This window comes from Sebastes umbrosus, chromosome 11 (genome assembly GCF_015220745.1).
Source record: "Sebastes umbrosus isolate fSebUmb1 chromosome 11, fSebUmb1.pri, whole genome shotgun sequence".
Lineage (NCBI taxonomy): Eukaryota > Metazoa > Chordata > Actinopteri > Perciformes > Sebastidae > Sebastes > Sebastes umbrosus.
The window spans coordinates 648,434-675,933 of NC_051279.1; the positions used below are offsets into that span (position 1 = coordinate 648,434).

The window sequence follows — 27,500 nt, forward strand, 5'->3', positions numbered from 1 at the left end:
TCCTGTCCCAGTCCTGATATTTCACAGTAATCCCCAGACTATTCCCTAACCATGAAGGGAATGCTTTCCTATGCTAATGGATCAAACAGTCCCTTACTGCTATAGGTGATGTTGAACCCTCGCCCGGACATGGAGTGATCGGCCTGAAACTCCAGCTGCAGTACGTTGCTGTTGGACGTCAGGTGGGAAGGAACTTCGGCCCCCGAGAAGCGTCCCAGTATCGTGGGTCCTGACTGGTCCCCGTCTTTGATGGTGAGGAAGTCGTAGGGAGGCTCCAGGTCAAAGTCGTTGAAGGCCAGGTGGATTCTGGAGCCGGGCTCAGAGATAATGAGCCACACGCAGTTGAGGTTGTTCCCGTAGCCCTCTGGGTAGTCGGGAGACAACACCGTCCCCATGGGAGCCGTGAAGTTGGAGAAGCAGGGGACTGTGTGAGAGAGGGGGGGGGAAATATATTACTAATGATTTAAAAACTTAAATATCCCAGACGAGGCAATTTGTTTTACAGCAACTCTCACTGGTCACATGAACACTGTGACAGGATCGGGCACAAAGATCAGCATGAAACAACGTCAGGGCTGTGTAACTAGCTCAGCAACCGGGAGACGGCACTGCTCCCATGGGTGCTGAGTAGTCTGAGAAACATAAAACTGTAAGGGGGATGGAACAGAGGAGTTAGTGTACAAAGATACAGACATACAGCAACATGGGCACACAGGAATACTGCACCGTGTCCCAATAGAACAGGAGACTAGATCAAAGTTATGGATATGGGTTAGATAGAAACTCACAGGAGGAAGGACACTGTACATTATAACGCAGAGTATCTGTATAGTGGAACACTGTGTACTCTCCTTTCTTCTCTTTATAAATAACACAGCGACCACATCCTATCAATTTTACGTTATGTATATTGCTATTTACACACGCAATGCACTGCATGGTCATTTAACAACGCTGTAATTAATCCTCCGATAGCTTAGTGTCATTGTGAACTTTCCAAGCGCAGAAGTAATTGCTCCATTTGCTGTCATGAAAAAAAAAAAGAAGCCTGTATTGGACTCACATATGCAGATGGGGATATTAGCCGACCACTGATTGTTGTTCTGGCAGGTTATCATCCGCTCCCCGATGAGCTCGAATCCAAACTGGCATTCAAAGTGCAGAACATTTCCATTTAGAAAGCCGCTACCCTCCTGGTAACCGTACAGAGGTGTACCGGGGTCACCACAACTCTCTTTGTCAATTTCTGTGGGAGGGATGGAGAGGAGGAGAGGAGGAGAGGAGGAGAGGAGGAGAGGAGGAGAGGGGAAGAGAGGAGGAGGGATGGAGAGGAGGAGAGGGGAAGAGAGGAGGAGAGGAGGAGAGGAGGAGGGATGGAGAGGAGGAAAGGAGGAGGGATGGAGAGGAGGAGAGGGGAAGAGAGGAGGAGAGGAGGAGAGGGGAGGAGGGATGGAGAGAGGGGAAAGGGGGAAAAGTAGAGGATCAAGTCAAGCCAAGTACTTTGAGGTACTTTTCTTCTTGAACACTATCTCTAAAGGTCCAGGTGAAGAGTCTGAGAACCCGGTTAAGAAAGTTTCTCTTTAGAAGGAGATAGAGAAGCAAGAGAGAGGCAGGCAGGAGGACAGATAGAAGGACAGACAGGAAAACGGACTCGTTGCTTCACCGAACAGGACATGAATACAGACAGCGAGAGATGATATCAGCGCTAAAGTCTGTGTACCTTTATAGTTGATCTTGAAGCCGATGGAGCCCACACTCTCATCAGACTGGAGATGAAGCCACATCTGATGGGACATGCTGACGATCAGGTCTGGGACGAAGCTCCCCGTCAGCCTGCAGACGGAGGAGACACTACGGCATCACTTCAGCATCAAACATCAACTCATCACAAAGAGTTATTGAATATCTGAAGTGATGTATTGAAACAGAAACACAATGTACTGTATCCTGTATAGAGCATCACATAATAGTAATTATAGAGTTCAACAAAGCAAGCCTTCATTTAAATGGTGCGGTCGTTGAACTCATTCAGAGGCTCTCCGCATATCACAACATTATCTAAACAGATATACCACTATCATTACCACTACCAACATCACAGTACTATATATAACCAGGGAAGGATTTGATGTGGTACTTACACTTGTATTATTGTTTTAGAATCACCTACTTCCCCTCCATCTCCGATTGTTAGCGAGTCATACCCAATCTCTAGGTCGAACTCTTCGAAGTTGATCTGAATAACCTGCAATCAAACAGAAGTCCCATTATCCATCTGTTCTTTGTGTTAGCATGTAGCACAGCAGCGCCGGAGAGCATTAGTAGGATTTAGAAACATTCCCACTGAGGCATTTATATCCACATAGAGGGCAGGTAGTTTATGTACATGCATGTTAAACAATCTGTCTGTCAGCAATGCTTTATAGACTTTTATAAATACAAGCCTGGAGGCCGGTCTGTTTACACCCAACGGTCCCCGAGAGGCTCCGACCGACAGCTCTACCGACCAACACAGCTGTCCCCAGAGTCCATCTCATTCTACATATTCATGTATAGAAGACAAACCCTCTCGATGATGAGCACCATTCTCAAGTTTTATTACCAAATAACCCACCATCTCATTTATGGGAAATTCATAACATGGCTGCTCATTTCCATAAGTTGCCTTTAGAGAGAGAGAGAGTGTTTCTGGAGACAGCTCAACTGGAAGAGACCAGCCTACAGTATGTAATAACCTTATATAGGTTTCTGCAAGCGGACGGCAACATGTTTGATCAACCCTGTAAAAACCACAGACTTCCTCCTATCTCTTCAGATAGCTGCGTATTATAACCTAATAACGATAATAATAAAGAAATGTGCAGAAACTACCTCTAAAACTCAAATCGACAAAGTCATCAAGAGAAAATGGAAGATGACCGTAAAACTCAACTTACATCAAATGTGTGACTGTTGATAGGAAAAGGCTTTGAGGAATGGCGTCCGTGCCATACACCCCCGCAAACACAGGACACCACAAACATCCTTCAAAGCAATATAGAAAGTGACAGCAGCATCTCTTCCCATTACTTTAGAGCGCAAATCAAATACTAAAAAACAATCATGGCAGGCAATTTTGAGAGTCCAAAATTGTTAATTGCATGTCCGCATCCACCCTTGAGATATCTGTCAGCTGTCGCCGGTCTTGATCTGTTCTCAAATGTACATAGCATCACAACAGACGACATCTTCACTGATTAAACAGGCAGCAGCTGCTCACACTAATAATAATCACGGGTCTTCTGCAGAGACGGGACTCAATGAAGCCACATTATCACAACCTACACTTCGCAGACACGGATTAGTGACGAGAGAACGAACATCGTAATGACATGACGACAAACATATGATGGCTGCTCGCTCATCCTGAAAATCCCTTTCTCTGGCCATTGGGAGGACGACGCCTGCACAATATCCATGTATAACTGCCTCATTACAATGCATGCATAAGCATAATTGCCATAATAACACTAATGGACCAAGTTTCAGTGCCAAGTCAATGGCGTGTTTGCCTAGGAGAGGGCACGGCGGCACAAATCTACGCCACTTGCCAGTCCTAGTTGGTTAGTTATTGTTTATTAGCAGGATAGCTTTTAGCGGACACCTCTGTGTGTATGACTCACTGGAATACCAATAGACAGACAGATTTGATGTACTGTAGGAGAGCAGTAATTATCATTAGGACAACAGCTTTGACCTCTTCACTTTGGGGAATAGCTGATCTCATTCAATCTTTATTTCTGTTTCCCAAGATGAATGAAGCAAATCGCTCACTCGCCAGCAGCCTCGTCTGGTGAGAACTGAAATCTGACCCGCTGCCGCTGTGTACGTTAATGAGAGACAGTGACATTGAACTTAAAGTGAAAATACATGCATATTCTATGTAACCTTTTCCAACCTTGGGAAGCCCTTGGAAAATAGATGCATACATAAATACGGATCCGGGAGGGGAGCGCCCGGACAAACGCTCTACAGCGAGGGGAGGGAGGACTTTTCTCCTGTTAAAGGGGAGAGTTTACTCTCTAGCACTAATGAGGGACTGTTACACTCAGTTATGAAAAACACAAAAGAGTTTAGGGATGCACCGATCCAACTTTATCAGTCCCGATAGCGATACCTGGGCTTTGGGTATCGGCCGATACCAGAGTTTAATTAATGAGCTGGAAGTGACTGCATCATTCCTTTATGTATAAGACAACATCAGGCTGGACTTAAACATTGCTTTCCTAACTTTGTAAAACTAAATGTGACAAATAAATACATAGATGTACATTTACTGAATTGTAAATTATTAATAAAATAATAAATCATGCACCAGCAACTTGGTAAAAACTAAATCTTCAAAATGATCAGGAATTACAGTTCAGGTGTTTTTACCTTCTTAATGCAGCAATAAACTGGTCAAAACTTAAACAGGAATTAAAGTTCCAGTATATAATGTTTATATATACTGTATATATATAATGTTTATAGTATATAAACACAGAATTGAATAGATCGGCTCCATTGTCACCGATACCCGATCCAGCTGTTTGAGTCGGTGTCGGCCCGGTATCTGATCCAGTATCGGTATCGGTGCATCTCTAAATGGGACATTATATAACTTATATACTCAATACTGAGATTTCTTTAATAAATAAAATAAAGATCTTTATATATACCATATGTACAGACTGCTCTGAGCGGGAGTGAAGTTATTATAACCTAATGGGATTGTGGGTAATGAGGGTAAACATCTATTCTCTCATGTCAGATTCTTATTTCTACCACCTCTGACAGTAACCATGGCCCTCGTCATGCCTCTCGTCTTTATCTACAGAATCTGGTATTTTAATCTGGGAAGTAGCTGCTTTATTTAAAGCAGATGTGAAAAGGTAGGACACAGAACACAAGTCTTACTGTGCACTCTAATAGCAACTGTTACTCTCCACAGAAAGAAAAGGGAAGATGAGAACCATAAGGCCCGTTAGTGTTGGGTCCTCACATGACAACGGTAGCGGTGGCTTCTTCATTAGATTTGGTCCAAAAGGAAGAAGACTCTATTGTACTACCTTGTTGGGATCGCTGGCTGTGATGATCCACACACACTGGGAGTTACTCTCATACTGGATGGGGAAGTTGGGAGATGTAAAAGTCCCAGAGGGTCCCTGTAGATTGGATCCACACGTTTTCACTGCAACATGAAGACAAACGTGAAGACGGACGAGAAACACATTAAGTTAAAAGGCAGATTCAGAAGATCCTGGATTATTCAAAAACATATATTAGTATACAGTCGGACTGTTGAAATCAAAATGAATCTGCTCAGAGTAATAACTCCTGCATTGTAATATGACAGAGAGGTAACACATTGTTTGCACAAGCAGAGAGGAGGTGTATTAGCTGCATTTCCATTAATCAAATTGTAAAAGGTGCTCCAGGTATTATGAAACATAGAAAAACAGGAATGGAATAAGTTGAGTGCTGCAGCAGCGGCCCTCATCCATAATTAACAGAAGTGAACTTTCCTCTATCTGCATAGAGCCTGTATATCCAGAGGCACTGCCTTAATCAAACTGCTTTATTAGCTGCTCTCCGGGAATCTTGCTCACCCTTGCAGACGGGTCTGTGGTCGCTCCAAGCGGCGAAGACTTCTGCGACGCGCTGGCAGGTAATCGTTTTGGAACCCTGCAGCACATGGTCTTCATCACAGGTGAATTGAGCCGTTGCCCCGATGCTGAGGAGATAACAAACACCATTAAACGCCTGGAAAAGCAATCAACTCCTCAGAAATGACTCCTGATGAAATATCAAATTCATTCTTTATTTCATGTCTTTCAATACAAGTTTACATCAATATATCAAACTCAGTAGATGAAGGAGTCTATTTATCAGTTCATTTTCATTAACGGTTAAACGGTTAATTATGAACATCCCTAATATGCGCAGTACAAAAGTCCCATTTAACGATAAGAAACAATGATACGCTTTAATGCACACAAACTGATAAACACCTCAATTCTGTTCATTTATGAATGCTAGACATGAAATACAATATATTGTAAGCTAGAGTGAACCGAGTCCAGTGGAGAGCGATCAGACACCGAGGGCATACTGTCTATCTACATGGACAGAGGAACATACAGTCAGCTGTGCAGAGACCTGAGAGTGGACTCAACTGTTAGCAGGGAGCTAAATCTCAGCATCCAACTAGAGAAGGTTTCTAAATTATTTCACAGCGTTGCATTCTGTAATCAAAGTCTGCAACATGTCAAAGCAAATAGTCTTAAAGTGGATAGTTTTTCTCTCCTGAAAGCTGAAAAAGAAGACAGACTATACAGACTATATACGAGCCAGAAGATTATCCATGAGTCGGGTACATAGATCAAACATTCCATATGTGATATAACTACGTTTTACAAATGACGCAGGCTGCCATAACAAGATTTAAACCGGGCTTAAGTGCACACAGATTTTTTTTGACTTAATAAATTGTGACAGCAATACTTGGAATATGATGCATGTCATAATACTGTAATGGGAAGGAGAGACGCTCCTTAACCGTCTCTCTTCTTCTTCACAAATGTGATCTAACGCCGTCACTTCCTTCAGCCGCAGCACCGACTCACCTGAAGTCGGAGCCGCTCCGTTTGCCGTTCTCCGGCTCCCCTGGGTCGGGGCAGTAATTAGACACCTGTTTGATTCCTCCTTCGTTCACTGAGAGAGAAAGAGAAGGACCACGGACACCGTGAGAGAGATACTTTAACTGTCAGAAAACACCCACTGCAGTGAAAAGCACTGGAATAATAGATGACTGTCTGTGTGAACGTTCAGAGGTTATGTTTGGTATCATGTCAGTGTTTCCCATAGATTGAATTATTTATGGCAACATTGTGCGGGAGGATTGTTGTTGGCTTTTCCCTGCAGAGAAGACGGACGGCCCAACTCCTGAATAGAATCGATCCGATCGGTTAGGATCACGAACACCTCGGCACTAATGTTTCCACAACTCAACATTCAAGTTAACTCTGATAAGTTTGTCTATATATATTCTTAACACAACGCTGTCAGTCTCAGAGACCAAACTCTTCAAATGATAGCTATAAGTTAGCTATAACACAGCTGGGTCGTCGTTGTTAGCACGCTGTACATCTGCACGCACACGCACCCCCGTCAGCTAACACCACAAACAGAATGTAATTCTGTGGGAAACCCTGAATGTCACCATATACAATTTTCACTACACAATTCACAGTACATGATCGTGGCCAAAAGAAGTCACGATGACGATATTATCGTGATGTTTCATTCAAATTAATCTTTAACTTTGTTTATTGTGAGTTTTGTCTATTTTTTGCCAAATGAATTAACTCCTAATACTGTATGAGTTTAAGGAGGTGGAGAGAGAGTCTGTTACCAGAACTGTTCTGGATTATTTACACAATAGTATCATATGTGTATTATTAACATGATATCAATATTTCATTTTTAAATATCATGGTTATCGTCAATAGGAGTATATTGCGACACCGCTAAGTTAGACAAATCCACCTCATCTCTGAACGTCAGAGGCTTTCAGCTGACAGTTTTCCTGTCAGCTCTGTTGTGAATAGGTGTTGTGCGATATCACAGTGAGTGCCAAGGGTAAATGCAACTCTCTTACCTGAGCTAGACAAAATAGAGGGATATATATCTGTGCCCAACAGGGACTAAGAGGATTAAATAACCTTCAACTATCAATTGCAGGAAGCTACAATAATCACTCAGCGAGCCTCTCCATACATAATAATAGTTGAAGTACAGCCGATAAAGCCTCGTAGATATGCTTTCATAGAGAGTACAGCCTTCACTACGGTAGGAATGTAGAGAGCTGCTCTTCTGTGCTCGGACTTTTAACGAGCTCATCTCATCTGGAAGTCAAATCATGCACTGGAAATGAAATTCATGAAATATGTAGTATCATAATTATCGTTAAGGTTTGTTGTAATATTTGCAATAAGACATCACCCCCCCCCACACACACACACACACACACAGACCTTTCCGTTCTAACGCGAAAGGCTCTACCGGCATGTGTCTCTGTTCTTTGACTTCTTTCAGGAACTTCATTAGCTTTGAAGTTAATTGTTTCGGGTAATAATACAGTTATGGGTTCAATTATATGCAATGAATCCACGAGGCATATGAAGCATCTCTTCATAGTCTTTTAAATGATATACAGTATTGTCTCATAGAAAAGATTACAGCCCCTCTGCATTATTCATGTCTCCATGCAATGCCGCATCTATGACACATAAGGTAATAAAGATTACAACCTGTTATCAGTGTTTAGCACACTGGAGTTAGAGCGAATTGTGTTCCAGATTTATGTTAATGACGGAGCTCCGCGAGCAATTAGAAAGCATTCACTTCAGTGTGAAGTGTACACAAATCATCTGACAAGTGAGCGGTCACTCAACCTCGACTACCGCCGTGTGTGTGGATCACACAGTGCATGAACAGAAGTCAATCGGATGTACTGCTTAAATAGTACAGAATGAGACAGAGGGGGGTTTGGCCGACTGAAACTGATCAAATTTAGCATTTTGCTGCAATATATGTGTAAGTAGGCCTGATCTAGCCGGGTGTCGGGACAGGAGAGTCCGAGACAGCGGGGGAAATAGGTCATCAGAAAGAAAAAGAGACTGCACTTCTGCAAAATCTAGTACTGTAGCTTAATTCCTTCACCAAATGATGCAGCAAAAAAAGAGACAAGAAGGAAACAAAGACCCAGAAACGCAGAACGCAGAACGCAGAACGCAGAACGCAGAAAGCCCTACATAAACAAAAAATATCCAAACAATGAAAACAGTTGCATAAGAAAAAATAAAAGACTTACTCAAAGACAGTTTGTTAGTGTTGTCCTTTCCTGGTAATAATTTTACCCCTCTGGATTTAAGCTCTCCAGAGCTTTTCACTGGTCGAGAGCAATAGAAAGAGTTCATTAGATAAAAGAAGTTACAGTATTAGATGTGAGAAGATACAGTACAAGTGTTTCTTTCTCTGGATAAGAACTTGGTCCTATATGAAGAACATCAAAATGTAAGTCCAACAGCTCTGATGCATTCCTAAGGGTTGCCCTGACACGTCTATAAAAGCTAAACTAGTCTCTCATGTTTCTATAACTCAGACATCTCAAACAGTAGATGGACATTGATTGGTCAGAGCAGATTTAATGGGTTTAGCTTGTGTGTGTGTGTGTGTGGTGGTGGGGGGGCGCTACGAGCAGCCCGAGGACTGCAATGCAACATCTTAAGACAGTCTAATTAAACACAGCAGAGGGCCAGATTGCACACAAAAGCCAGGTGATGCAAGTGGCTGTCATTGTAGTGAAGTATCAACAGAATAGCCAAAAGCAAATGAATGATGTATCAAACACAAACAAGGCTATTTGAATATGAAAGCGTTGAGACGATGCCTCTCCTTCTGAACCGCACCGGAGGTCAAACGGTTCATTCGACAGGTTAGAAACACAAAGCTCAACAAGCACACTGCGTCAGAAACCCCCTCAGTGACGGTCTGTGCTTATATAATACCTGCCCTTTACATCATGAATAGCAAACACATAGAGAAAACGGCTTTACCACGGCAACAACAATGCACGGCAATAGATGAGAAAATGGGATTTTTCATGCAATTGATTTTACGTCTTGTCATTTACAGTGAGATGCCACACATGCACGTCACTGAAGGTTCTAATAGAGCTATTTATGGTGAAGTTGCAGGTTTCATATGTGGCTTGGGGGCCAGGCTTTAAGCCTTTATGGTATAGTAGATGTGCAGCACATACTGTGACTTTAAAGTCATGCCAGAGAACAATGTCAGCGTAATGGATTATTGAGCTGCCAGAGAAGAGGAAAGTATATGCAGTATTTATCTCTCACTTTTTTGATTAACAAGGCCCTTTGAAGTCAGAGCAGAAAGACCTTAATGCCCTCTACAGAGGGGGTATTAATCAAACTGTTTAATATTCAGTTAAAGATCAAAAACATGTTTTGTAATTACAGTGTGTTTTTCTTACGATGATCCCTTTCTGTTCTAGTGGTGGTGGGGGGGGGGGGCTCTATTACCGTGTGCAAATGAAGTAATCATGTCTTACCTTGATACTGAGCCCTGAAGCCCTTGTGGCGGTGGTTGCTTTCTGTCACAAAATGCAGCCGTAGCCAGTTTTTGTTGCTGATGATGGGCGCTGGAATATTCACTCCAGTTATCCTGCGTGTAAAGAGTCACAAAGAAACAAAAGACACATGTCATCGGGTTCAACTTTAATTCAACTACATCGCTTTCCTGTCACTAGCATCCTCCTGTCGCCATAATCACCTTAAAACAGGGAAAACAGGTCATTGAGTAAAATCAAACCGAAGTTGAAAGACAACTTGTAATGAATCAAATGACATTCAGTGATAGTAAATGGTAACATTCACTAGTCAGTATATTATACATTTTATACAAGGTGAAAGGTATCAGCATGACATACAGTCTGCAAGGTTAACAGTATTTCAGTTTTTCATTAAAGCATTCATCATATAAGTGGTGTGGAACAATATAAACATACTTCACTAAAGTGTATGTCATCACTGCGAGGTTGCTGCCGTATTTATTCCTAGATGGAGTGTTAATGGAGCAGCTACGATGTTAGCATAGCCTGGCACTGATCCATCCAGACTCCATTCAGAAAACAAGCATTTTAAAAGTTGTCTGCTTGTCGTCATGGTAACAGACCTGACAAAGCATGAATTCAGACTTTTTACTAATCAACATCATAATGTCGTTATTTCGGCATCATTTTGATCCGTTTATTGTGATTAAATCACAGCACATTCTGTTGTATTTTGGGTTCATACGGCAGTTGCGACGCGTGGCTGCTAGATACAGATACAGTATGTGAATACAGCTCGCCGCCGGGCGACGTTATGAACCCAGACACGACAGCGTTTGGTTTTCTGACATATCTGGGACTTCCACAACATGTACAAAGCTGCAACAGAGGTTATATCTGGAGGACAGCGAGGCGAAAATTAGCTTGGCGTTGGTGTGAATGCACGATAACACAATACGAAGCACAACATAACGTAACTTAAACCAACATAAATAGTAGCGCATGCACAACAACAGCACTATATAATGATATACTGAACCACTGACACGCTCCCCAGAAACCCTAAACACAGAACTATTCTCCGTCTTTTCATTTTGAAAGAGCAACGACCAATGAGGGAACTCCAACAGTCAGCTGACCAATCCTGTAACATCATCACTCCGTCAGTCAGTCAGTCAGTCAGTCAGACAGTCAGTGACAGACTTTAGCATTTGTAGGGCTGACCCTCTGCGGTCCAGACAAAACAACGCCAATGAAAGAGAAACTTATTAAAGAGGACCTATTATGCTTATTTTCAGGTGCATACTTGTATTTTAGTTTTTACTAGAACATGTTTAAATGCTTTAATGTTCAAAAATCACTTTATTGTTCTCCTACCGGCTGTGCTGCAGCGCCTCTTTTCCCCCTCTGTCTGAAACACTCTGTTTGAGCTCAAACTACGTGGATCTTCCTGTCTATATTGGTGTTTGAGATCAGAAGTTGTATTCAGCGCGTGGCTGCAGCATCGGGGACCTTCTATAATTGTAGAGATTTACAGCTGCCGGGGGCCTTCTCATTTGTCTGGCTGACCAGCTCCGGCTTCTTTCTATTGCATCTCAGTCCCTGCACCACACCCTGTCGTACCACAGTCAATAGCACACAAAGCCATCCTAGCTATCAAACAGAGGCTTGGGACCGGCTTTAAAAGAGCACGGTGCAGTCCAGCCCCGTGTTCCCAAACTGGCTCAGTGGATGAAAGAAACAAAACCAATGTGTTAACTTGTTATTCTGTCTGTGTGTGTGTTTTATTGTGTATGTAAAGGTGTGTTTAGTCGTGTTTAAGGTTTGTTTCTCTCTGTAACGTCTGTGGCGGTCACTGCAGAGTTGAATTGATCAGCAAACTAAATGTAATATTTATATATATTTTGAATCCAGATGATCAATCACAAGGGGAGATAATGGCAGCTCCTGGTGAAGAGTTAAAAGGTAATTGATTTTCACACAAAAGTTGACCTTCTTCTCTCATTGATAAAATGCTAATGACACCAACATACGGGCAGAATGAGAACAGAGCAGCCTTGTAGCTGGACTCTTTAGAAGAAACCTGCCTGCATGTTTTCCTGTAGTGGAAGCTGCAAATGATCACAAGATTTCTGCTAGAAGTCTAAAAGAAAACGGATAGGGACAATAAAGCTGTATCCATCCACAAGTTGCATGGATGCTCCAGGCAGAACGGGAGTGATGTTACAAATTTAAGAGCAGCGGAGGTGAATATAGTGTTATCACCACGGCAAAGCATGGCAGAGGAAGTGAAACATGATCTGCCATCAACAGTAAATAAAGGCTTAATGACACCTTACAGAGGACTTATTCCAACGGGTACATTTGTATCTATGTGCAGCAAACCATTCTATTCATTTATACAATAACAGGCTGCACGCAACCAAAAAACCTCCCCGCTACATAAAGCAATGAGAGTACAAAGGAAAAAATATGCAATGAACACAAAAGTGCTCAAAGGCTGGAGGCAGGGAGGGAACGCTGACAGCCTCCTATGTGACCTGACAAACCAACATTTACTCCTGCTTTCTCTGATGACTTGTTCTCAACTTGTCTTTACTGGAGACGTCCAGATTAGGATTAGGGACCCGATACCCGATACCGGTATCGGGTATCGGGTCCAATACTGTGCTCATGTACTCGTGCTCGCAAAACGGCTCTGATACCACGGCTCCGATACCACTTTACAGCAGCGTGACGTTAACCTCTCGTCACCATCTTTCGGATCCTATCACACGCGCTCACGCTCCACCTCCCCGACGGTGCGGGCGAGACGGGCCGGTGGTGTGCCCGACCCCGCGGGGCCGGGATCCCACTTCAGTCAGCGCGCGCCGGCCCTCACTTTCATTGCGCCACGGGGTTTTGTTTGCACCCTCTGACTCCCGTTTCAAGACGAGTCGGGTGGGTCGCCGATATCGCCGCAGACCCCTGGCGCCTTTTACGTGGGCCGGGCCGCGCCCTGGGGGCACGACGCGGTTGGGGCGCACTGAGGACAGTCCCCGGTCGACAGCACTGAGGCCGTCCCTCCCCGTGGGGAGAGAGGGCACAGCGAGCACTTTGTCCGCGGCCCCAGGAAGCACCTTCTCCCCGAGCCTTTCCAAGCCGACCTAGAGCCGGTGGCGGCGCACCGCCTCGTATGCGGGAATCCCCAGCCTGCCGTGTGTCGCTCACACCCTCCAGCTGTCTGTTACCGAGGGTCTTTGGACACAGAGAAGTACTCGTATCGGTACTCGGTATCGGCGAGTACCCAAATGTAAGTTCTTGTACTCGATCTGAAACAAAGTGGTATCGGTGCATCCCTAGTTTTGATCAACCAAAAGGTTATGCTAAATAATTCCGGGCTACTTCACAGACCTCTATCCTCATGACTGGAACCTGTCAAAGCTACAGTCATGGAAACTAATAAATGACTTGTGGAAAGTGTGCTGCCGAGTCTCCTTAAAACAGATCAACAAGTGAGTGCTGTCTACCTTTTTCAGATTTTATCTCCTCCGGTGCATATTGAGTGACAAAAGATGAGAAAGTCCAATTTGAAAAAATGGATTGCTCACATAATGCACTGCCATTCTATCTCTGCAGACTCACTCAGGCTGTCTATTTGTTCCTTCACAGATATATAATATGGCTTTCCAGAGATTACTTCTTGGCACGAGTGCCGTGTTTTTAATGTGCTTGGTTTCATACTAGTTTTAGCATGCTTCATATCAATGATGTGAGGCGTTTCAAGGACTAATGGTAGATTCTGACATAGGTCTGTGAGGCACACTACTCACTATAATAGGCCTGATTTGATAGGATGAGGGGTTGAAGGGAGCACGGCGATCTCATCAAAATACCAACGTAACGAGTCCCAACGTGCAGGTGCTGCGGCCAAACGTGGCCTTGAGGCCAGAGCGCTAGGCTGAAATCTCTGGCATCTCTCAGAGAGGGAGGTTATACTGTACGTAGGTGCACCCCGGATAATGAGCGATCAATTCAAATTTGTCAAAAAAGATAGTTCCAGGTGATTATTTTCTTCTCCTCCCACTCGTATTCTATGAAATCTGACAGGAGAGAGAAATTATGAGAATATTTAATGTGATAAGGAAGAAGCTGTTGCTTTCCATCTCTCGTCAGAAGTGATTCAGGAAATGTACAGATCCAGTTTGGTGCCCGTCAGAGCCAGTAGATTGACTTCTGAGAACAGTAAGCCAGTCGCTGTAGACCCAGTAGCTCCTTACATTAAAAACCCTGGAGGAATACCCGGGTCAACTGTCCATTCACATTCCTTCAATTAAACATCCTCTGCAGTCCGACGGCAGCAGAGGACGGCTTCTGGACACATTTTGATGAGTTTTATTTTGCCTGAGAAGATCAATAATAAATCCCAGGAAGAAGAAATTGAATCTAATACACATGTTAATTTAACCAAAAGTTAATAATTTAGCTGCAGGGCACCTTTTGCTCTCAACCTGCTTTGAATATTGTAATCTTCCTCCAACACCATTTAGCCACTCTGTTGGAATAGCACTGTTCATATTCAGCGAACCAAACAAAGATTGCCAGATTGCTCGATGAAATAGAAATCTATTCTAAGTCTCAGCTGTCTTAGTAGGTTTACAACATGCAGAGTCAACGTTACAGTAACGCAATCCAGAAAGATCTGACAAGAAACTGGAAGAAAATGAGATGTAAACAGAGAGAAAAGAATAAAGACATAGAACAGATCTGATCAGATTTCATAGTATATAGTCTAAAAAGTGTATCTAATATCCACCAAGGCCTTCAGCTTTTATGTTCTGTGTCCATATCTGAAATAATGAGTGACGTGTAATCTACAGCTTGTTGTTTCTGCCCTTTGTGAACACGGCTGTACAATCATATTAAAGGTCAGAAGAATAACAAAGAAGTGTTTTCCTTGGTCCAGCCCGACTCCGATGTTGGCTTTTGTCAAAGGAAACAGATTTTTTTGGGGTCTATTTTCACGGTGATTGATGTGCAGCCTCACATCAACCTTCCCCAGCGTGACGACGGCGGGATCAATAAACTCATTTGCAGAGATCTGATAGAAATCTTCAATTGATAAAAGGATAAAAGCTACTAAGAGGTGTCAGTAAAACATATTTCTTGCCCTATAGTCTTGGATTTTCTGTACTTTCAACTACCAGGAATTGGTTTTTAGTCTATCATCCACTTTCAGGAAATTGGCTGGCAAAACTGGGCAGTTCAAAGTGTTACTACATTTCACATTTCATAACAACTATTACTGTAACTATACTGTATGTTGGAGTTCATTCAATATTCAAATAGTTTAAATAATTACATTTATGTGGAATATATGTTGATCTTCACTGTTGTGAATTATTTTGCAGTTCTTTTTCTCCAGTACTGAAGTGGCCTGAAAGAGGTTAAGATGTTAAATGTGTCTGACTTTGAGGTTTCAGACTGTCAATCATCATTAAGCAGCTCTGAAGCTGAAGGGTACACTGACGGTTTGCTTTTGTCTGTGCCTGCAGCCGGTGCTATATGTTAGGATGCTCGGAGGTTTAGCTGTCCGACGGCCTTGTACACAGTCAGAGACACTCATAAAGAGAGAGGGAGCGAGAGCAATGAACTTTATGGCCATGCGAAGGATAGCTCGCTCTGAATCCTTCTGAATTTGTTTGCCTGTCTGTTTGTTTACTTGGCCGAGTCCAAGCAATCTCTCTCAAATTCTGGTCCCGCTGCACTCAAGCTCACCGAGTCTCACCTGGGCTGTAGCACTTAAAACGACAACTCGGACTGACAGCCTCTGACATTTGGCGACATACAATAACATCATCCTAGGAGTTTCAAAGTATTCAATACAAGTAAGAAGTAAAAGCTCCCGTAAATGACGGCGCTGCTTATTAATAAATAAACACAGGATGTGTCTTCTCGTCCTCTCGTTGGACTCTGGACTGCTGAAAGACTGAGCTGATGTCAGTTCACTCTCCGGGGTTACGACTCCATGGAAGTATCGCCTGATGGTAGGGATGAACCATTTTTATTAATATCTAATTGTGATTATTTTGACTGATACTGCAATGGCGATATGATTTGCAATATTAGAGGGAATGATAATGTTTACATCATTATTCTCATTTTCATTGAAAAACTAGATATTAAAATGATTATGGTGTGATTTTGCAGGGATCTGTAGCAAACAAAGATGTTTTCTTAAGTCTGCAGGATATGATGTGTAGGCCGGGACATCAATATTTAATTTAATATGGTATGTTGACACACAGTTCACCTTTAAAAAACATCGCGCCTCCTGCGATTTGAAAATTGCAGTAGGCCATGTTGTGATTTCGGAGACCTTAAGTATAAGAACCCTGCTGTAGATGGAGATAATAAAGCATTCTCTACATGTGTAATATGTATTGAATGTTAGATACCATTGATTTTAAAGATAAGAGACATTTCTCTAAAAACTCATTTCCTTGTTTCCAGTTGTGATTTATTCTGGTTTAATGTTGTTGGTTCATTCATGCAATTCATTTGTAATTTGGTTTTCAGTTGTTATTCAAAACACTTTAAGAAACCTGCTCTTGGAAACAAACCATTATATGTGTTAAAATAAATACATCGTTTCATTTGGGTTCATTTATAGATGCTTTTATTTTGAAGTCACAAGGAAGTAACCTGCCCAGTATAGCTTGTTGTTCATCTCTGGGTTTAATGTGAACGTGGCTGCAGAAGTCCATTTGTTTTCATTCTTCTCTGTTAAAACTGCAGAGAACTGGCCAGTGAATAGTTTGAAAGATATTTGTCATTATTGGAAGCTTCCAGTAGACGACAACAGCCTCTCCAATGTGTGAAGAGATTTCATGACCAGAGGATTAATTGATAATGCATTATATAAATAGTAATAAAATGTAAGTAAACCACTTAGATCCATGTTCTGAAATCCTGAAAAGCAGGAGACGCGAGCCAACAGAAAGCTTTTCTGTCAGTGAAAGAGTTAATGTTGGATCCTTTATACCTGAGAGAAGAGGGTTACTTTACGGTCTGTCAAAACACATCAGTGTCGTCGTATCAGCTCCCTGTCAAACATACAATACTTAGCAGTCATCACCACACTCAGAGCACCTCTCCTCTTGACTCCCTCCCGTCTCTCCCTGACACGGCGTCTGCCTCTCTCTCTCTCTCTCCCTCCGTCTCCGGATGACAACTCTCAGGGACAACAAAGCTTGTAGCTCCGTGATTGATTAGAGCCTCTTTCAGCCAATTATAATTAATGCCCGGCAGGATCACATAAACCTGGCAAATGCTCCCATTCGCTCAGGACGTGGAGGAGATAGATAACCTTAGCCTCAAGGTTGGGGGTCAAACCCATTTCATATTCCCTTGTTTCAGTATGGAACGACTTCTATATGCAGAGAGCCGTAAAGCAAAGTGTCTGAAGGCTGCTGTTAAAACTAAACTCTGTCCAACATTTCATGTGCACTTTGATTTGAATTATGAAACAGGGAATCAGAGGCCCTCTCTGTGAATTGATTTAATTCAATCAGAAGCATATTTAAAACATCTTCTGTCTGTCCATGAAAATTCATTAAAAGGTACATTTGCATCCCAGCTGGCTCTTTCCCTTAAGTTTCCAATGGCTGATTCTAAAGTGCTGCTCTTATCAAATATTACACGCTCACGCTCAACCGTACACACCGAACCTTTGTTCTGCTCGGAGATCACAGCGAGCTAGGCCTCCTCGTTATCCCAGAACTAAGACACAAACCTGAGGCGATACAGTCTCGTCTTACAAAGCCCCTCCCCCACCTCGCTTTGGAATAACTCAGAGCCGCCGATACAGCATCTGTACATCTACACTTATTCATTCTCTCTAAGAGAAACTTTTGTTTTTGTTAGGATTAAACAGACAGTAGTCCCGTCTATAAAGGGCACTAGAGGTAAATACATTAGATTATTGAACTGAATGTAATCTTAGAACTGGATTATAAATCCATTGTTATAGTTTATTATACTAAATACGACATACTGTTCATTTTTATAAACTGCCTTTTTCAAACCTACCGCTCTTTATTGGATCCTCAGCCATCAAAGTGATGGGGGGATCTCTCTTTGCATTTCTTCCTATACGTCAGGGGTCAGCAACCTTTACTATCAAAAGAGACATTTTAGGAATTGAAAATAAATTGAGGCAAAAAAAACACAAATAATGTGTCTGGAGAGGCAAAACATGTGATCATTGTGATGAAGGTAACACCGTTTATAGTCTCAGTATATAGTATATAAGTCTAATGCAGTGAGGGCCAAAGAGACAATGTACTACGGAGTATTAGGGCCACATTGAGGGAAAACACATCTGAGATTTACACAATAAAGTCAGAATATTACGAGAATAAAGTCACAATTTAACGAGAAAAAAAGTCATAATATCCGATGTCCGAAGCCGGTGCTACGAAACGAGTTCGACATACCCGCGGTAAGCGGTCCTACGACAGCAGTTATCAACTCGGTAAATACACTCAGTCTGGATATGAGTACGTTCACATAAAAGGGGAGGTGTTTGCAGCATCTGACCGATCACAAACATGGACAGGTCTACTGTCAGCAGAGCGGCACATTTAACAAAACAAACTATAATGTTAGACATATATGAAGAAGTGAAACACATTATCCAGACTAAAGCAAAGTTTAAGCTGCCAAATGAACAGACTTCTGATATCACTGATCTGTAGAGTAGCTCTGACTACATGGTGTGTTACGTTAAGTTAATGTGTTGTTTAGATGTTTTCTTATAGAATAGAATAGAAGAGTCTTTATTCATCCCCTCGGGGACATGATGGCGTGTATAACACTTTAGCCTCATTCTTTCATCTGCAGCCCGGCCGTGTGAAACTAACTTATAAATAAAAAGTACATACAAGAACATTTCATACATTCAAAGTGGTAAGCAGGCTCACTTTCATATCTTATAATCATCTATAGATGCATACGCGAGGTGATGCGTATAGTCTGCAGGACGGCACCATACGGCTCAAGAGGCTGATTAAGATAAGTGAATATATATATATGATATGAACGCTTTGAATTAAGTTCTGATATTTATTATTTAGGCTCCCAAGTCAGTTTCACACATGTGATTACAGTCAGATCTGATGCTCTAGATGGGCTCTGATATTATAATCTGTTCATTTACACATTCACACAGTCAGCGAGTTATTGCCAGCTGTCCTTCCTGCATCGTTCAGTTTAAACTGTGCTGCTGTTAGTCTGGATAGTATCTCATGATCCACACACCGAGCTCTGACTGGTCAGTAGGAGGGGCTTTTATACCAGTTGATCTGGAGCAGGATGGTGTTCAGCATCAGTTACCATGGCGATCTACCTCGGTAAGAAGTGAACCACCTTCGTAGGACTGAAAACCCTGAAGGGTTAAACCCTGAAGATAACCCTGAAGTTAACCCTGAAGTTAACCCTGAAGTTAACCCTGAAGTTAACCCTGAAGATAACCCTGAAGATAACCCTGAAGATAACCCTGAAGATAACCCTGAAGATAACCCTGAAGGGTTAACCCTGAAGATAACCCTGAAGATAACCCTGAAGATAACCCTGAAGATAACCCTGAAGATAACCCTGAAGATAACCCTGAAGGGTTAACCCTGAAGTTAACCCTGAAGATAACCCTGAAGGGTTAACCCTGAAGTTAACCCTGAAGATAACCCTGAAGTTAACCCTGAAGATAACCCTGAAGTTAACCCTGAAGATAACCCTGAAGGGTTAACCCTGAAGTTAACCCTGAAGTTAACCCTGAAGATAACCCTGAAGTTAACCCTGAAGATAACCCTGAAGATAACCCTGAAGTTAACCCTGAAGTTAACCCTGAAGATAACCCTGAAGATAACCCTGAAGTTAACCCTGAAGATAACCCTGAAGTTAACCCTGAAGTTAACCCTGAAGATAACCCTGAAGATAACCCTGAAGATAACCCTGAAGTTAACCCTTCAGGGTTAACCCTGAAGTTAACCCTGAAGTTAACCCTTAAGGTAACCCTGAAGATACCCTGAAGGGTTAACCCTGAAGGGTTAACCCTGAAGTTAACCCTGAAGATAACCCTGAAGATAACCCTGAAGATAACCCTGAAGATAACCCTGAAGGGTTAACCCTGAAGGGTTAACCCTGAAGTTAACCCTGAAGATAACCCTGAAGTTAACCCTGAAGTTAACCCTGAAGGGTTAACCCTGAAGTTAACCCTGAAGTTAACCCTGAAGTTAACCCTGAAGTTAACCCTGAAGATAACCCTGAAGTTAACCCTGAAGATAACCCTGAAGTTAACCCTGAAGTTAACCCTGAAGATAACCCTGAAGTTAACCCTGAAGTTAACCCTGAAGTTAACCCTGAAGTTAACCCTGAAGATAACCCTGAAGTTAACTCTGAAGTTAACCCTGAAGTTAACCCTGAAGTTAACCCTGAAGATAACCCTGAAGTTAACCCTGAAGATAACCCTGAAGTTAACCCTGAAGATAACCCTGAAGTTAACCCTGAAGTTAACCCTGAAGATAACCCTGAAGTTAACCCTGAAGTTAACCCTGAAGATAACCCTGAAGTTAACCCTGAAGTTACCTTGCTAAGCCCGTATCCTGCTTGGTAGTCCAGCCCTCAGGTCTGTTTAGAATGTATCTGTGGGCCGGTAAAGCCCATTGAATCATTGAATCATTGAATCATTGAATCAATGAATCATTGAATCATTGAATCAATGAATCATTGAATCAATGAATCATTGAATCATTGAATCAATGAATCATTGAATCATTGAATCATTGAATCATTGATTCAATGAATCATTGAATCAATGAATCATTGAATCAATGAATCATTGAATCATTGAATCAATGAATCATTGAATCATTGAATCATTGAATCATTGATTCAATGAATCATTGAATCAATGAATCATGTATGTGATCCTGGGCTACACAGATAAACATGACTTTACTACTTTAGTTACTTTAGTGGAACTTTAACTTGTCAATTAAAACCGATTTCATTACAAAACACACTGATTGTGATGAATTTGTAGCCCCTCTGTATTTCTAAACTTACTTTGTGTCCTACATTCAGCCCGGTTCTCTGACTAAATATAGGCCCTGATTTAACAGTTCTGCTACAGCACTAAACATCCTAACACACGTTATCTCTCTCCGACCGCTACACGAGTCAACAACACTCCTTCACTTCAACCTCACCTCACCCGTCTGGTAACACCTTATCAACACCACACACGCACGCACGCACGCACGCACGCGCACACACACACACACACACCTCCTGTCACAGCAAAACTCTTCATGTAACAACTGAGAGCTCATCTGATGAAGTACATGCACCTCACACCCTCTTCCTCCTCCTCCTCCTCCTCCTCCTCCTCCTCCTCCTCCTCCTCTTCCTCACAGCTCAACTCACCAGATGGTTACTGGATCAGATCCCTCTACTTCCAGATAATCCAACTTCTCCTCCATCTGAAACTCAGTGAAAACCAGGGAGATGGTGTCCCCCGGATCTGCCAGGATGGTCCACTTACACTCCCCGCTGCTGCCCAGGCCTCCGGCACCTCCACCGGCGCCGGGGGACGAGTCACCGCTGGGGATATCGAAGCTGGAGATGAGCCCGCTGGAGCCCCTCAGGGTGCCGCCGCATGTGTCCTCCGCTGTCAGTCACCCAGGAGAGAAGCACACACGGGTTATTTCAGAGCTATTACTCAAAGTTCAACATGAGAAAGAAGAGGCTTCAGGTGTAAAACTCCAACGAGGAACCTGATGTTTAGTTTTTCACACATCTACAGGTTGTCAAGTCCAACATCTAAACTAATTCCAGCACACTTATGGGATATCTAACAATATGAGACATCAGATTAAAAGGTTACTCGTGTTTTCTTCACACTGGCAGAACTCACGAAGCGTTCAGACGAGCGACAACAGGCTGGACTATTTACTGATTAATTGTGTGCTAATTCTGTCACGGTTTCCTTCAGAGCAGTTTGTGGGAGGAGAAGTCCGAAATATCTCTTTTGTGCTTTTTCTCTCTTTCCCCCCCGATCTGGTCTCCTCCCTCCATCCAAGAGTCAGTAATTCATCATTGTGTCCCCTAAGCCCCCTCATGTTGCAGGACACAAACAAATGGTGATAAACAGGGCTTGTAATGCTGTGAAATTGTATATTTTTTCCTCCAATGTGGGAAGCATGGCACGTCAGCTGAATGTTAATGCTCTCTACCATAACAGTGGCTCGCTCTCTTTCACTCCACGTCCCTTTTCCCTTCTCTCCCCCTCCCTTTCTTCTATCCCTCCATCTCTCTCTCCCTCCATTCCTCTCCTCAGATCTTTCCACTATTACTCACCAGCCTCTCCTCTACCTCTGTATCCCTTTTCCTCCCTAAAGAATTCTAATGATGGCAGGGCTTTCACAGTTTTCACATCATTTAAGACTAATATGTGACACTCAGCTGTGCCAGCTGAAACCTTTGATGGCTCAGCGCTCCACTCAGGGCTGTCAGAGCTGCCAGCCTTGGAACATTTCTGTATGCCGCATTACACGATTGGTCAAGGGACAAGGAAGCGGGTGTATGAAATTCAAAAGAAGATAAAAAAGGGGGGAGAAGACGGGAGAGCAGGAGCTGCTAGTTAGCTTGATCCATGTCATTTGACACATTAGACGGAGCGTAGCGACTGATCAAAGTCTTCATAGGAAGGGCAGAGATGGCATTTGATACCGCGTGAGACATCAATGATGTGCAGACGTACACGATTCGTATCAAGGGCCGACTCATCGGCGGATGCACCGAGGGCAGGCTTTCATTTCTCAGATGCCTGCAGCCTCGTAACAACAGAAGCACGTGGGTTTGATTCTGGTTTGAAATCGTCACCGTCTCCTCCATGTAACACTTATCCTGAGTGACACGCTGGATATCCCCTCAATGCATTTAAGAGGACTTTCCAAAGAGTGCCCAGCAGACTCGTAGAGTAATTGGCTATAGGCGTAAATTAAAGTGATATTAAAGTGCTGTGAGTCTGACCAGAGGAGACATATCAGGTTTTAACCTTGATGACAGACAGGGGGGGGGGCAGCGTTAAGTGTCCTCATGGACGTCAAGGCAAAGAGAGCAAGACAGGAGTGGTGGAGAAGCGTTAGATAATGAGAGCGAGGTGAGTGGAGCACAGGAAATAGAAGACAAAAAGATAGGTGGAATGGAAAGAGACAAGAGAGCAAATCAAGAGAGAGAGAGAGGGGGAGAGAGAGAGAGAGAGAGAGGGGGAGAGAGAGAGAGAGAGAGAGAGAGGGGGGAGAGAGAGAGAGAGAGAGAGAGAGAGAGAGAGAGAGAGAGAGAGAGAGAGGGAGAGAGAGAGAGAGAGAGAGAGAGAGAGAGAGAGAGAGAGAGGGAGAGAGAGAGAGAGAAAGACAGGGAAAGAAATGAGAGGAAGATTGTGATTTAGAAGAGACAAAGACAAACAGAGGAGAAATAAAAGGGATGGAAAAGGAAAAAATAAATAAAATGTCAGAGAAATGTCAGGTAGATCCTGCAGGCTATCGCCTAAAAACAAACAGATATTTAATATAATTAATGAATATAATATATATATATAATATATCTGTAGTCCAAATCCAGCCTCACATATTAGTGACTCGTCTAAGTGGTTGTAAATGTCACCTGTCTCGGACCACGACACACACATCCTAAACTCCTTAACTCTTTCAGATCGGTGATATATATATATCACCTCTCTGCTGATGACGTCATTATATCACAATTCAGATTCTGATACAAAGTTAGACAATAAATAGTTTTTTTGTAAATGCCTTAAAATGAAATTTAAAACCAAAAGAGTGAAGCTGTATTAGACATTTAAAACTGAAATATTACTCTATAAAGAGATCATTTAAATTAAATATTCACACAGACACATACTGTACAATAGCTCAGTGGTCAGTTTATTAGGTACCACTAAGCTAAAACTAACAGTCTAATCAGGGTTTCATGTTCTTTTTCACCTGCAGGGTCGGGCAAGTGGGTCATAAATCTACCTGCCCAAAGTAAATGCCTCTATATAAACTGTGTTAATTATTAGCGTGTTATCAAATAGAAACAACGACTTAGCTTCACTGTCATGTTATTCTGTTATCTGTTTTCATGAGGAAGTGACATGGCTCACTCTTTAACTACTTCCATCATCAGCTCCGGAAATAAACAAGTGTTCAATTCTTTTTTACCATTTACCCGATCGGTTCAGTCAGCTGCTAGATTTACTAGCCCGACATGGCATTTTACTTGCCCCGGGCTATTAGGTAATCCTTATTGTTCAGCCCTGCAATAAACCCTACCTTCATCAAGGGTTAATGTTTCATGTCTCATGAAGATTTGTTTTGAGACTGAATTAGTTTTAACGAACAAAAGTGGAAACTGAACGGTACCTATTCGGCGGAAACCTCCTGTCTCACTAGATACAGTATATAGTTTTATAGTGTAAAGCGTCTTTGAGTTCTTTAAAAGCGCTATATAAGTTGAATTTATTATTATTATTATTAGTACCTACTGACCATGTTTACTTAATAAAGATATTCTACAGTCAACTGTCAATTTGCTGACATCAAACATAATCACTGTAAATGAATAATTTACAAATGACAACCATTTATACATTAAAGTATCGTGTAATGAAGTGTTTTTAAACTCCTATATATCTCCTGAGTCATGTCTTTGCCTCATTCCGTCAAAACTTCATCACTTCGGCCAAATCTGCCAATTTGTGTTTGCGTTGCTCACCGGCAACGATAAACATCCAAAATAAAACCTAGAACTTGAAACATGTGGCATGTATGCTATCCACCAAACAGGTAAACTTAGATGTAAACATTGTATTTGGATCACCACTAGATATGATGGAAGTTAGGTGAAAACAAAGAGCAGGTTTAGGACATAAAGTGATACTGTTATATGAATGAATCCATCTGAGTCAGACAGCGATCCAGCTCGGTAAGGCTTCCTCCAGGCTGCTCAGGCTGCTGGAGCTGTACAGGTACCATGTTATGAGAAAGAAGAACATCTCTCTTATATAGAAGCAAAATGTTATTATACACGCTCAATTAACAATAATCAGGAGAACAATATGGTTAAAAAAAGAAAAGAAGAATGAACATCCCAAGGTGTTTCAACTCTAAACACTTTGGTTGAGCTACCCTTCAGTGCTCTGGATGTGTTACATTACATACAGTATGTACTTACAGTATAAAAGCACATTTTCATATTGTTAAACGTGAAAGGAATCCAACTAGAACAGTTATCCAAGAATCTGCTATGGGCATCTGCCGGGGCCTCGGGGCGTTGTACAATGAAGCTTGGTATATAAATCAATCAAACATCAACATGCAGCAGTGAGACTCAGTACTGTAGATAAGAGTAAATTAAGTTAGGCCTCTAGGTGCACGCAGACAGCGAGCAGAAACCGCAGCCTGCCATCCAGCACGGTTTATGTTCTAGTTGTGACTGGAAGGCACCGAGGACACGGCGTTGCCACTGTGGACAAATGATAGCACTGACATCATCACAGAGGAAAAAAGAGACAATGAAAAGGCTCTCTCACCATCCGTAAACAAAAATGAAAGCCTTTTTTTGCTCCTCAGATCTCTGCACACCAGAATGGGATGCTGGAACAAATAAAAAAATAGCTGCTTTATATTTCCTCTGAAGTGGTTTCCATGATAACAGACTCGCTCTCTGATCATCGTTGAACATCATTCAACTCAGGTGGTGGCAGCAAGAAGCCAAAAGTGCAAAAGTGTGAGTGAAAGGTACAAAAGATACTGTGGTATGTAGACTGAAAAATATTGAACATTGGCAACGATAACCTCCCGCCGTCTGCAGAAAACTTTAAAGAGACGTTCTGGTCAAACTAAAAAAGCTGCAGGTCATTCTCCGGTTTGTGTTTCTGTGGATTAATCACCGATATTTCAGCACCGGGCTTCCTCAAAGGCACGGGATGGATTTCCACAACCGCGTTTAATGATTATAACCTTATAACTCATTAATGTGTCGACCGTTGTAGCCAATTAAATTGCACAGGAAAATGGTGTAGATGCTCGGGGAGCAATTCATTATTGCACAGAAGTACTACGACAGGTTTCTTAGAGAAAGCATCCATGCATGGTGCTTTCATGAAACCGCAAACTGCTGTCTGAGCTCAAAAAACGCTTTGCAGCTCGAGCATTTTAAACCGGATAATGCCTTATAGCTTCCATATATTCACATGCAGCGTTTCATTGGCATGCGTGGCAGCATTTGAGGTATACAGTGTGCCAACAAGGGTTTAGTGACATAAAAGAGGCACTGAATGCTGGGCAATGTGTTCCCTAGCAAATCATTAGAGCATACTCTGGATTTAAAGTGGAAGGAGGCTCGCTGTCTCTTTTAAAAGCGGTGGCAGTGTAAAAGAAAAAAGATGGTGGTGAGGATTAGGACTGCTTTAGCTGAGCTCATTTACATCCCCAGCATCAGCAATCTAATGCTACTTGAGGAGGGATTAAGCCTCTCTCCCCTTGACTTTGATCAGATATACAACACTTGTCTTTCTACTTAGAAATATTCACCCCCAAGGATAGAAGGGAAGGAGCTCGTGTATCATTTTCTACGCTACCTTAGCTTTTTCCTTTGTAATAATTCCCGTGTTAATGCAAAGGCAGCGACTATGTCTACAGTAAGTTCCTCATTTGCTCAGCTGCAAGTCATTTTAAACATTGATGTGGTTGAGACGTAGTAAAGAGATCTATAATGCAGAGATGCAATTTATATCGCATCGTGCACATTTGCTGGGGGTCATTTCATTTATAGTGACCGCCTCTCTGTAATTTCAGATTTTAAATTAATAATGAGAGAAGAGGACGACGATGCAATGAGCAATATGTCACCACGGTCACGATGCTACATGTGGGTGAGACATTCGGTCATTTTTGTTTTGTAAAAATAATGATCCTCACATCATATTATAATTATTATCATGAAATCAATGAATAATGAATATGAGGGAACATGTTGGGAACCTAATTATGAATCCAAAAACTATTACAATGGTTGCCTGTTATCCCCCTTATGGATTTAATGTAAGGACTTCTGGCAGTAGCTTGGTGAAGATATTGAGCTATTTTCATATCAGTTCCTCCCTTCGTGCCATGAGCAACTTAAATCCTCAATGTGAGAATCAGAGAACGTAAAGAGCACTGCAGAGAGAGAGCTGTGTTTTTAGGATCACCAGACATGTAAAGGGCTTTTTCTGTGGCCTGATTCTCTTCTTCTGCTG

General features: G+C 42.3%; 1 protein-coding gene across 3 annotated transcripts in view; it reads right to left on the minus strand.

Moving 5' to 3' along the window:
• LOC119496811 (CUB and sushi domain-containing protein 3-like) overlaps nt 1–27,500 on the minus strand; it is a 303,171-nt gene that overhangs the window by 210,823 nt on the left and 64,848 nt on the right. For all 3 annotated transcript variants that reach the window (XM_037784390.1, XM_037784391.1, XM_037784389.1), the window contains exons 5-14: nt 21,620–21,863; nt 10,157–10,269; nt 8,897–8,974; nt 6,648–6,735; nt 5,631–5,755; nt 5,091–5,212; nt 2,142–2,245; nt 1,721–1,833; nt 1,064–1,246; nt 98–424 (exon numbers count right to left, since the gene is read on the minus strand). In XM_037784390.1, the coding sequence (XP_037640318.1) occupies nt 98–424; nt 1,064–1,246; nt 1,721–1,833; nt 2,142–2,245; nt 5,091–5,212; nt 5,631–5,755; nt 6,648–6,735; nt 8,897–8,974; nt 10,157–10,269; nt 21,620–21,863 (1,497 nt within the window). The remainder of the gene's footprint in view (nt 1–97; nt 425–1,063; nt 1,247–1,720; nt 1,834–2,141; nt 2,246–5,090; nt 5,213–5,630; nt 5,756–6,647; nt 6,736–8,896; nt 8,975–10,156; nt 10,270–21,619; nt 21,864–27,500) is intronic.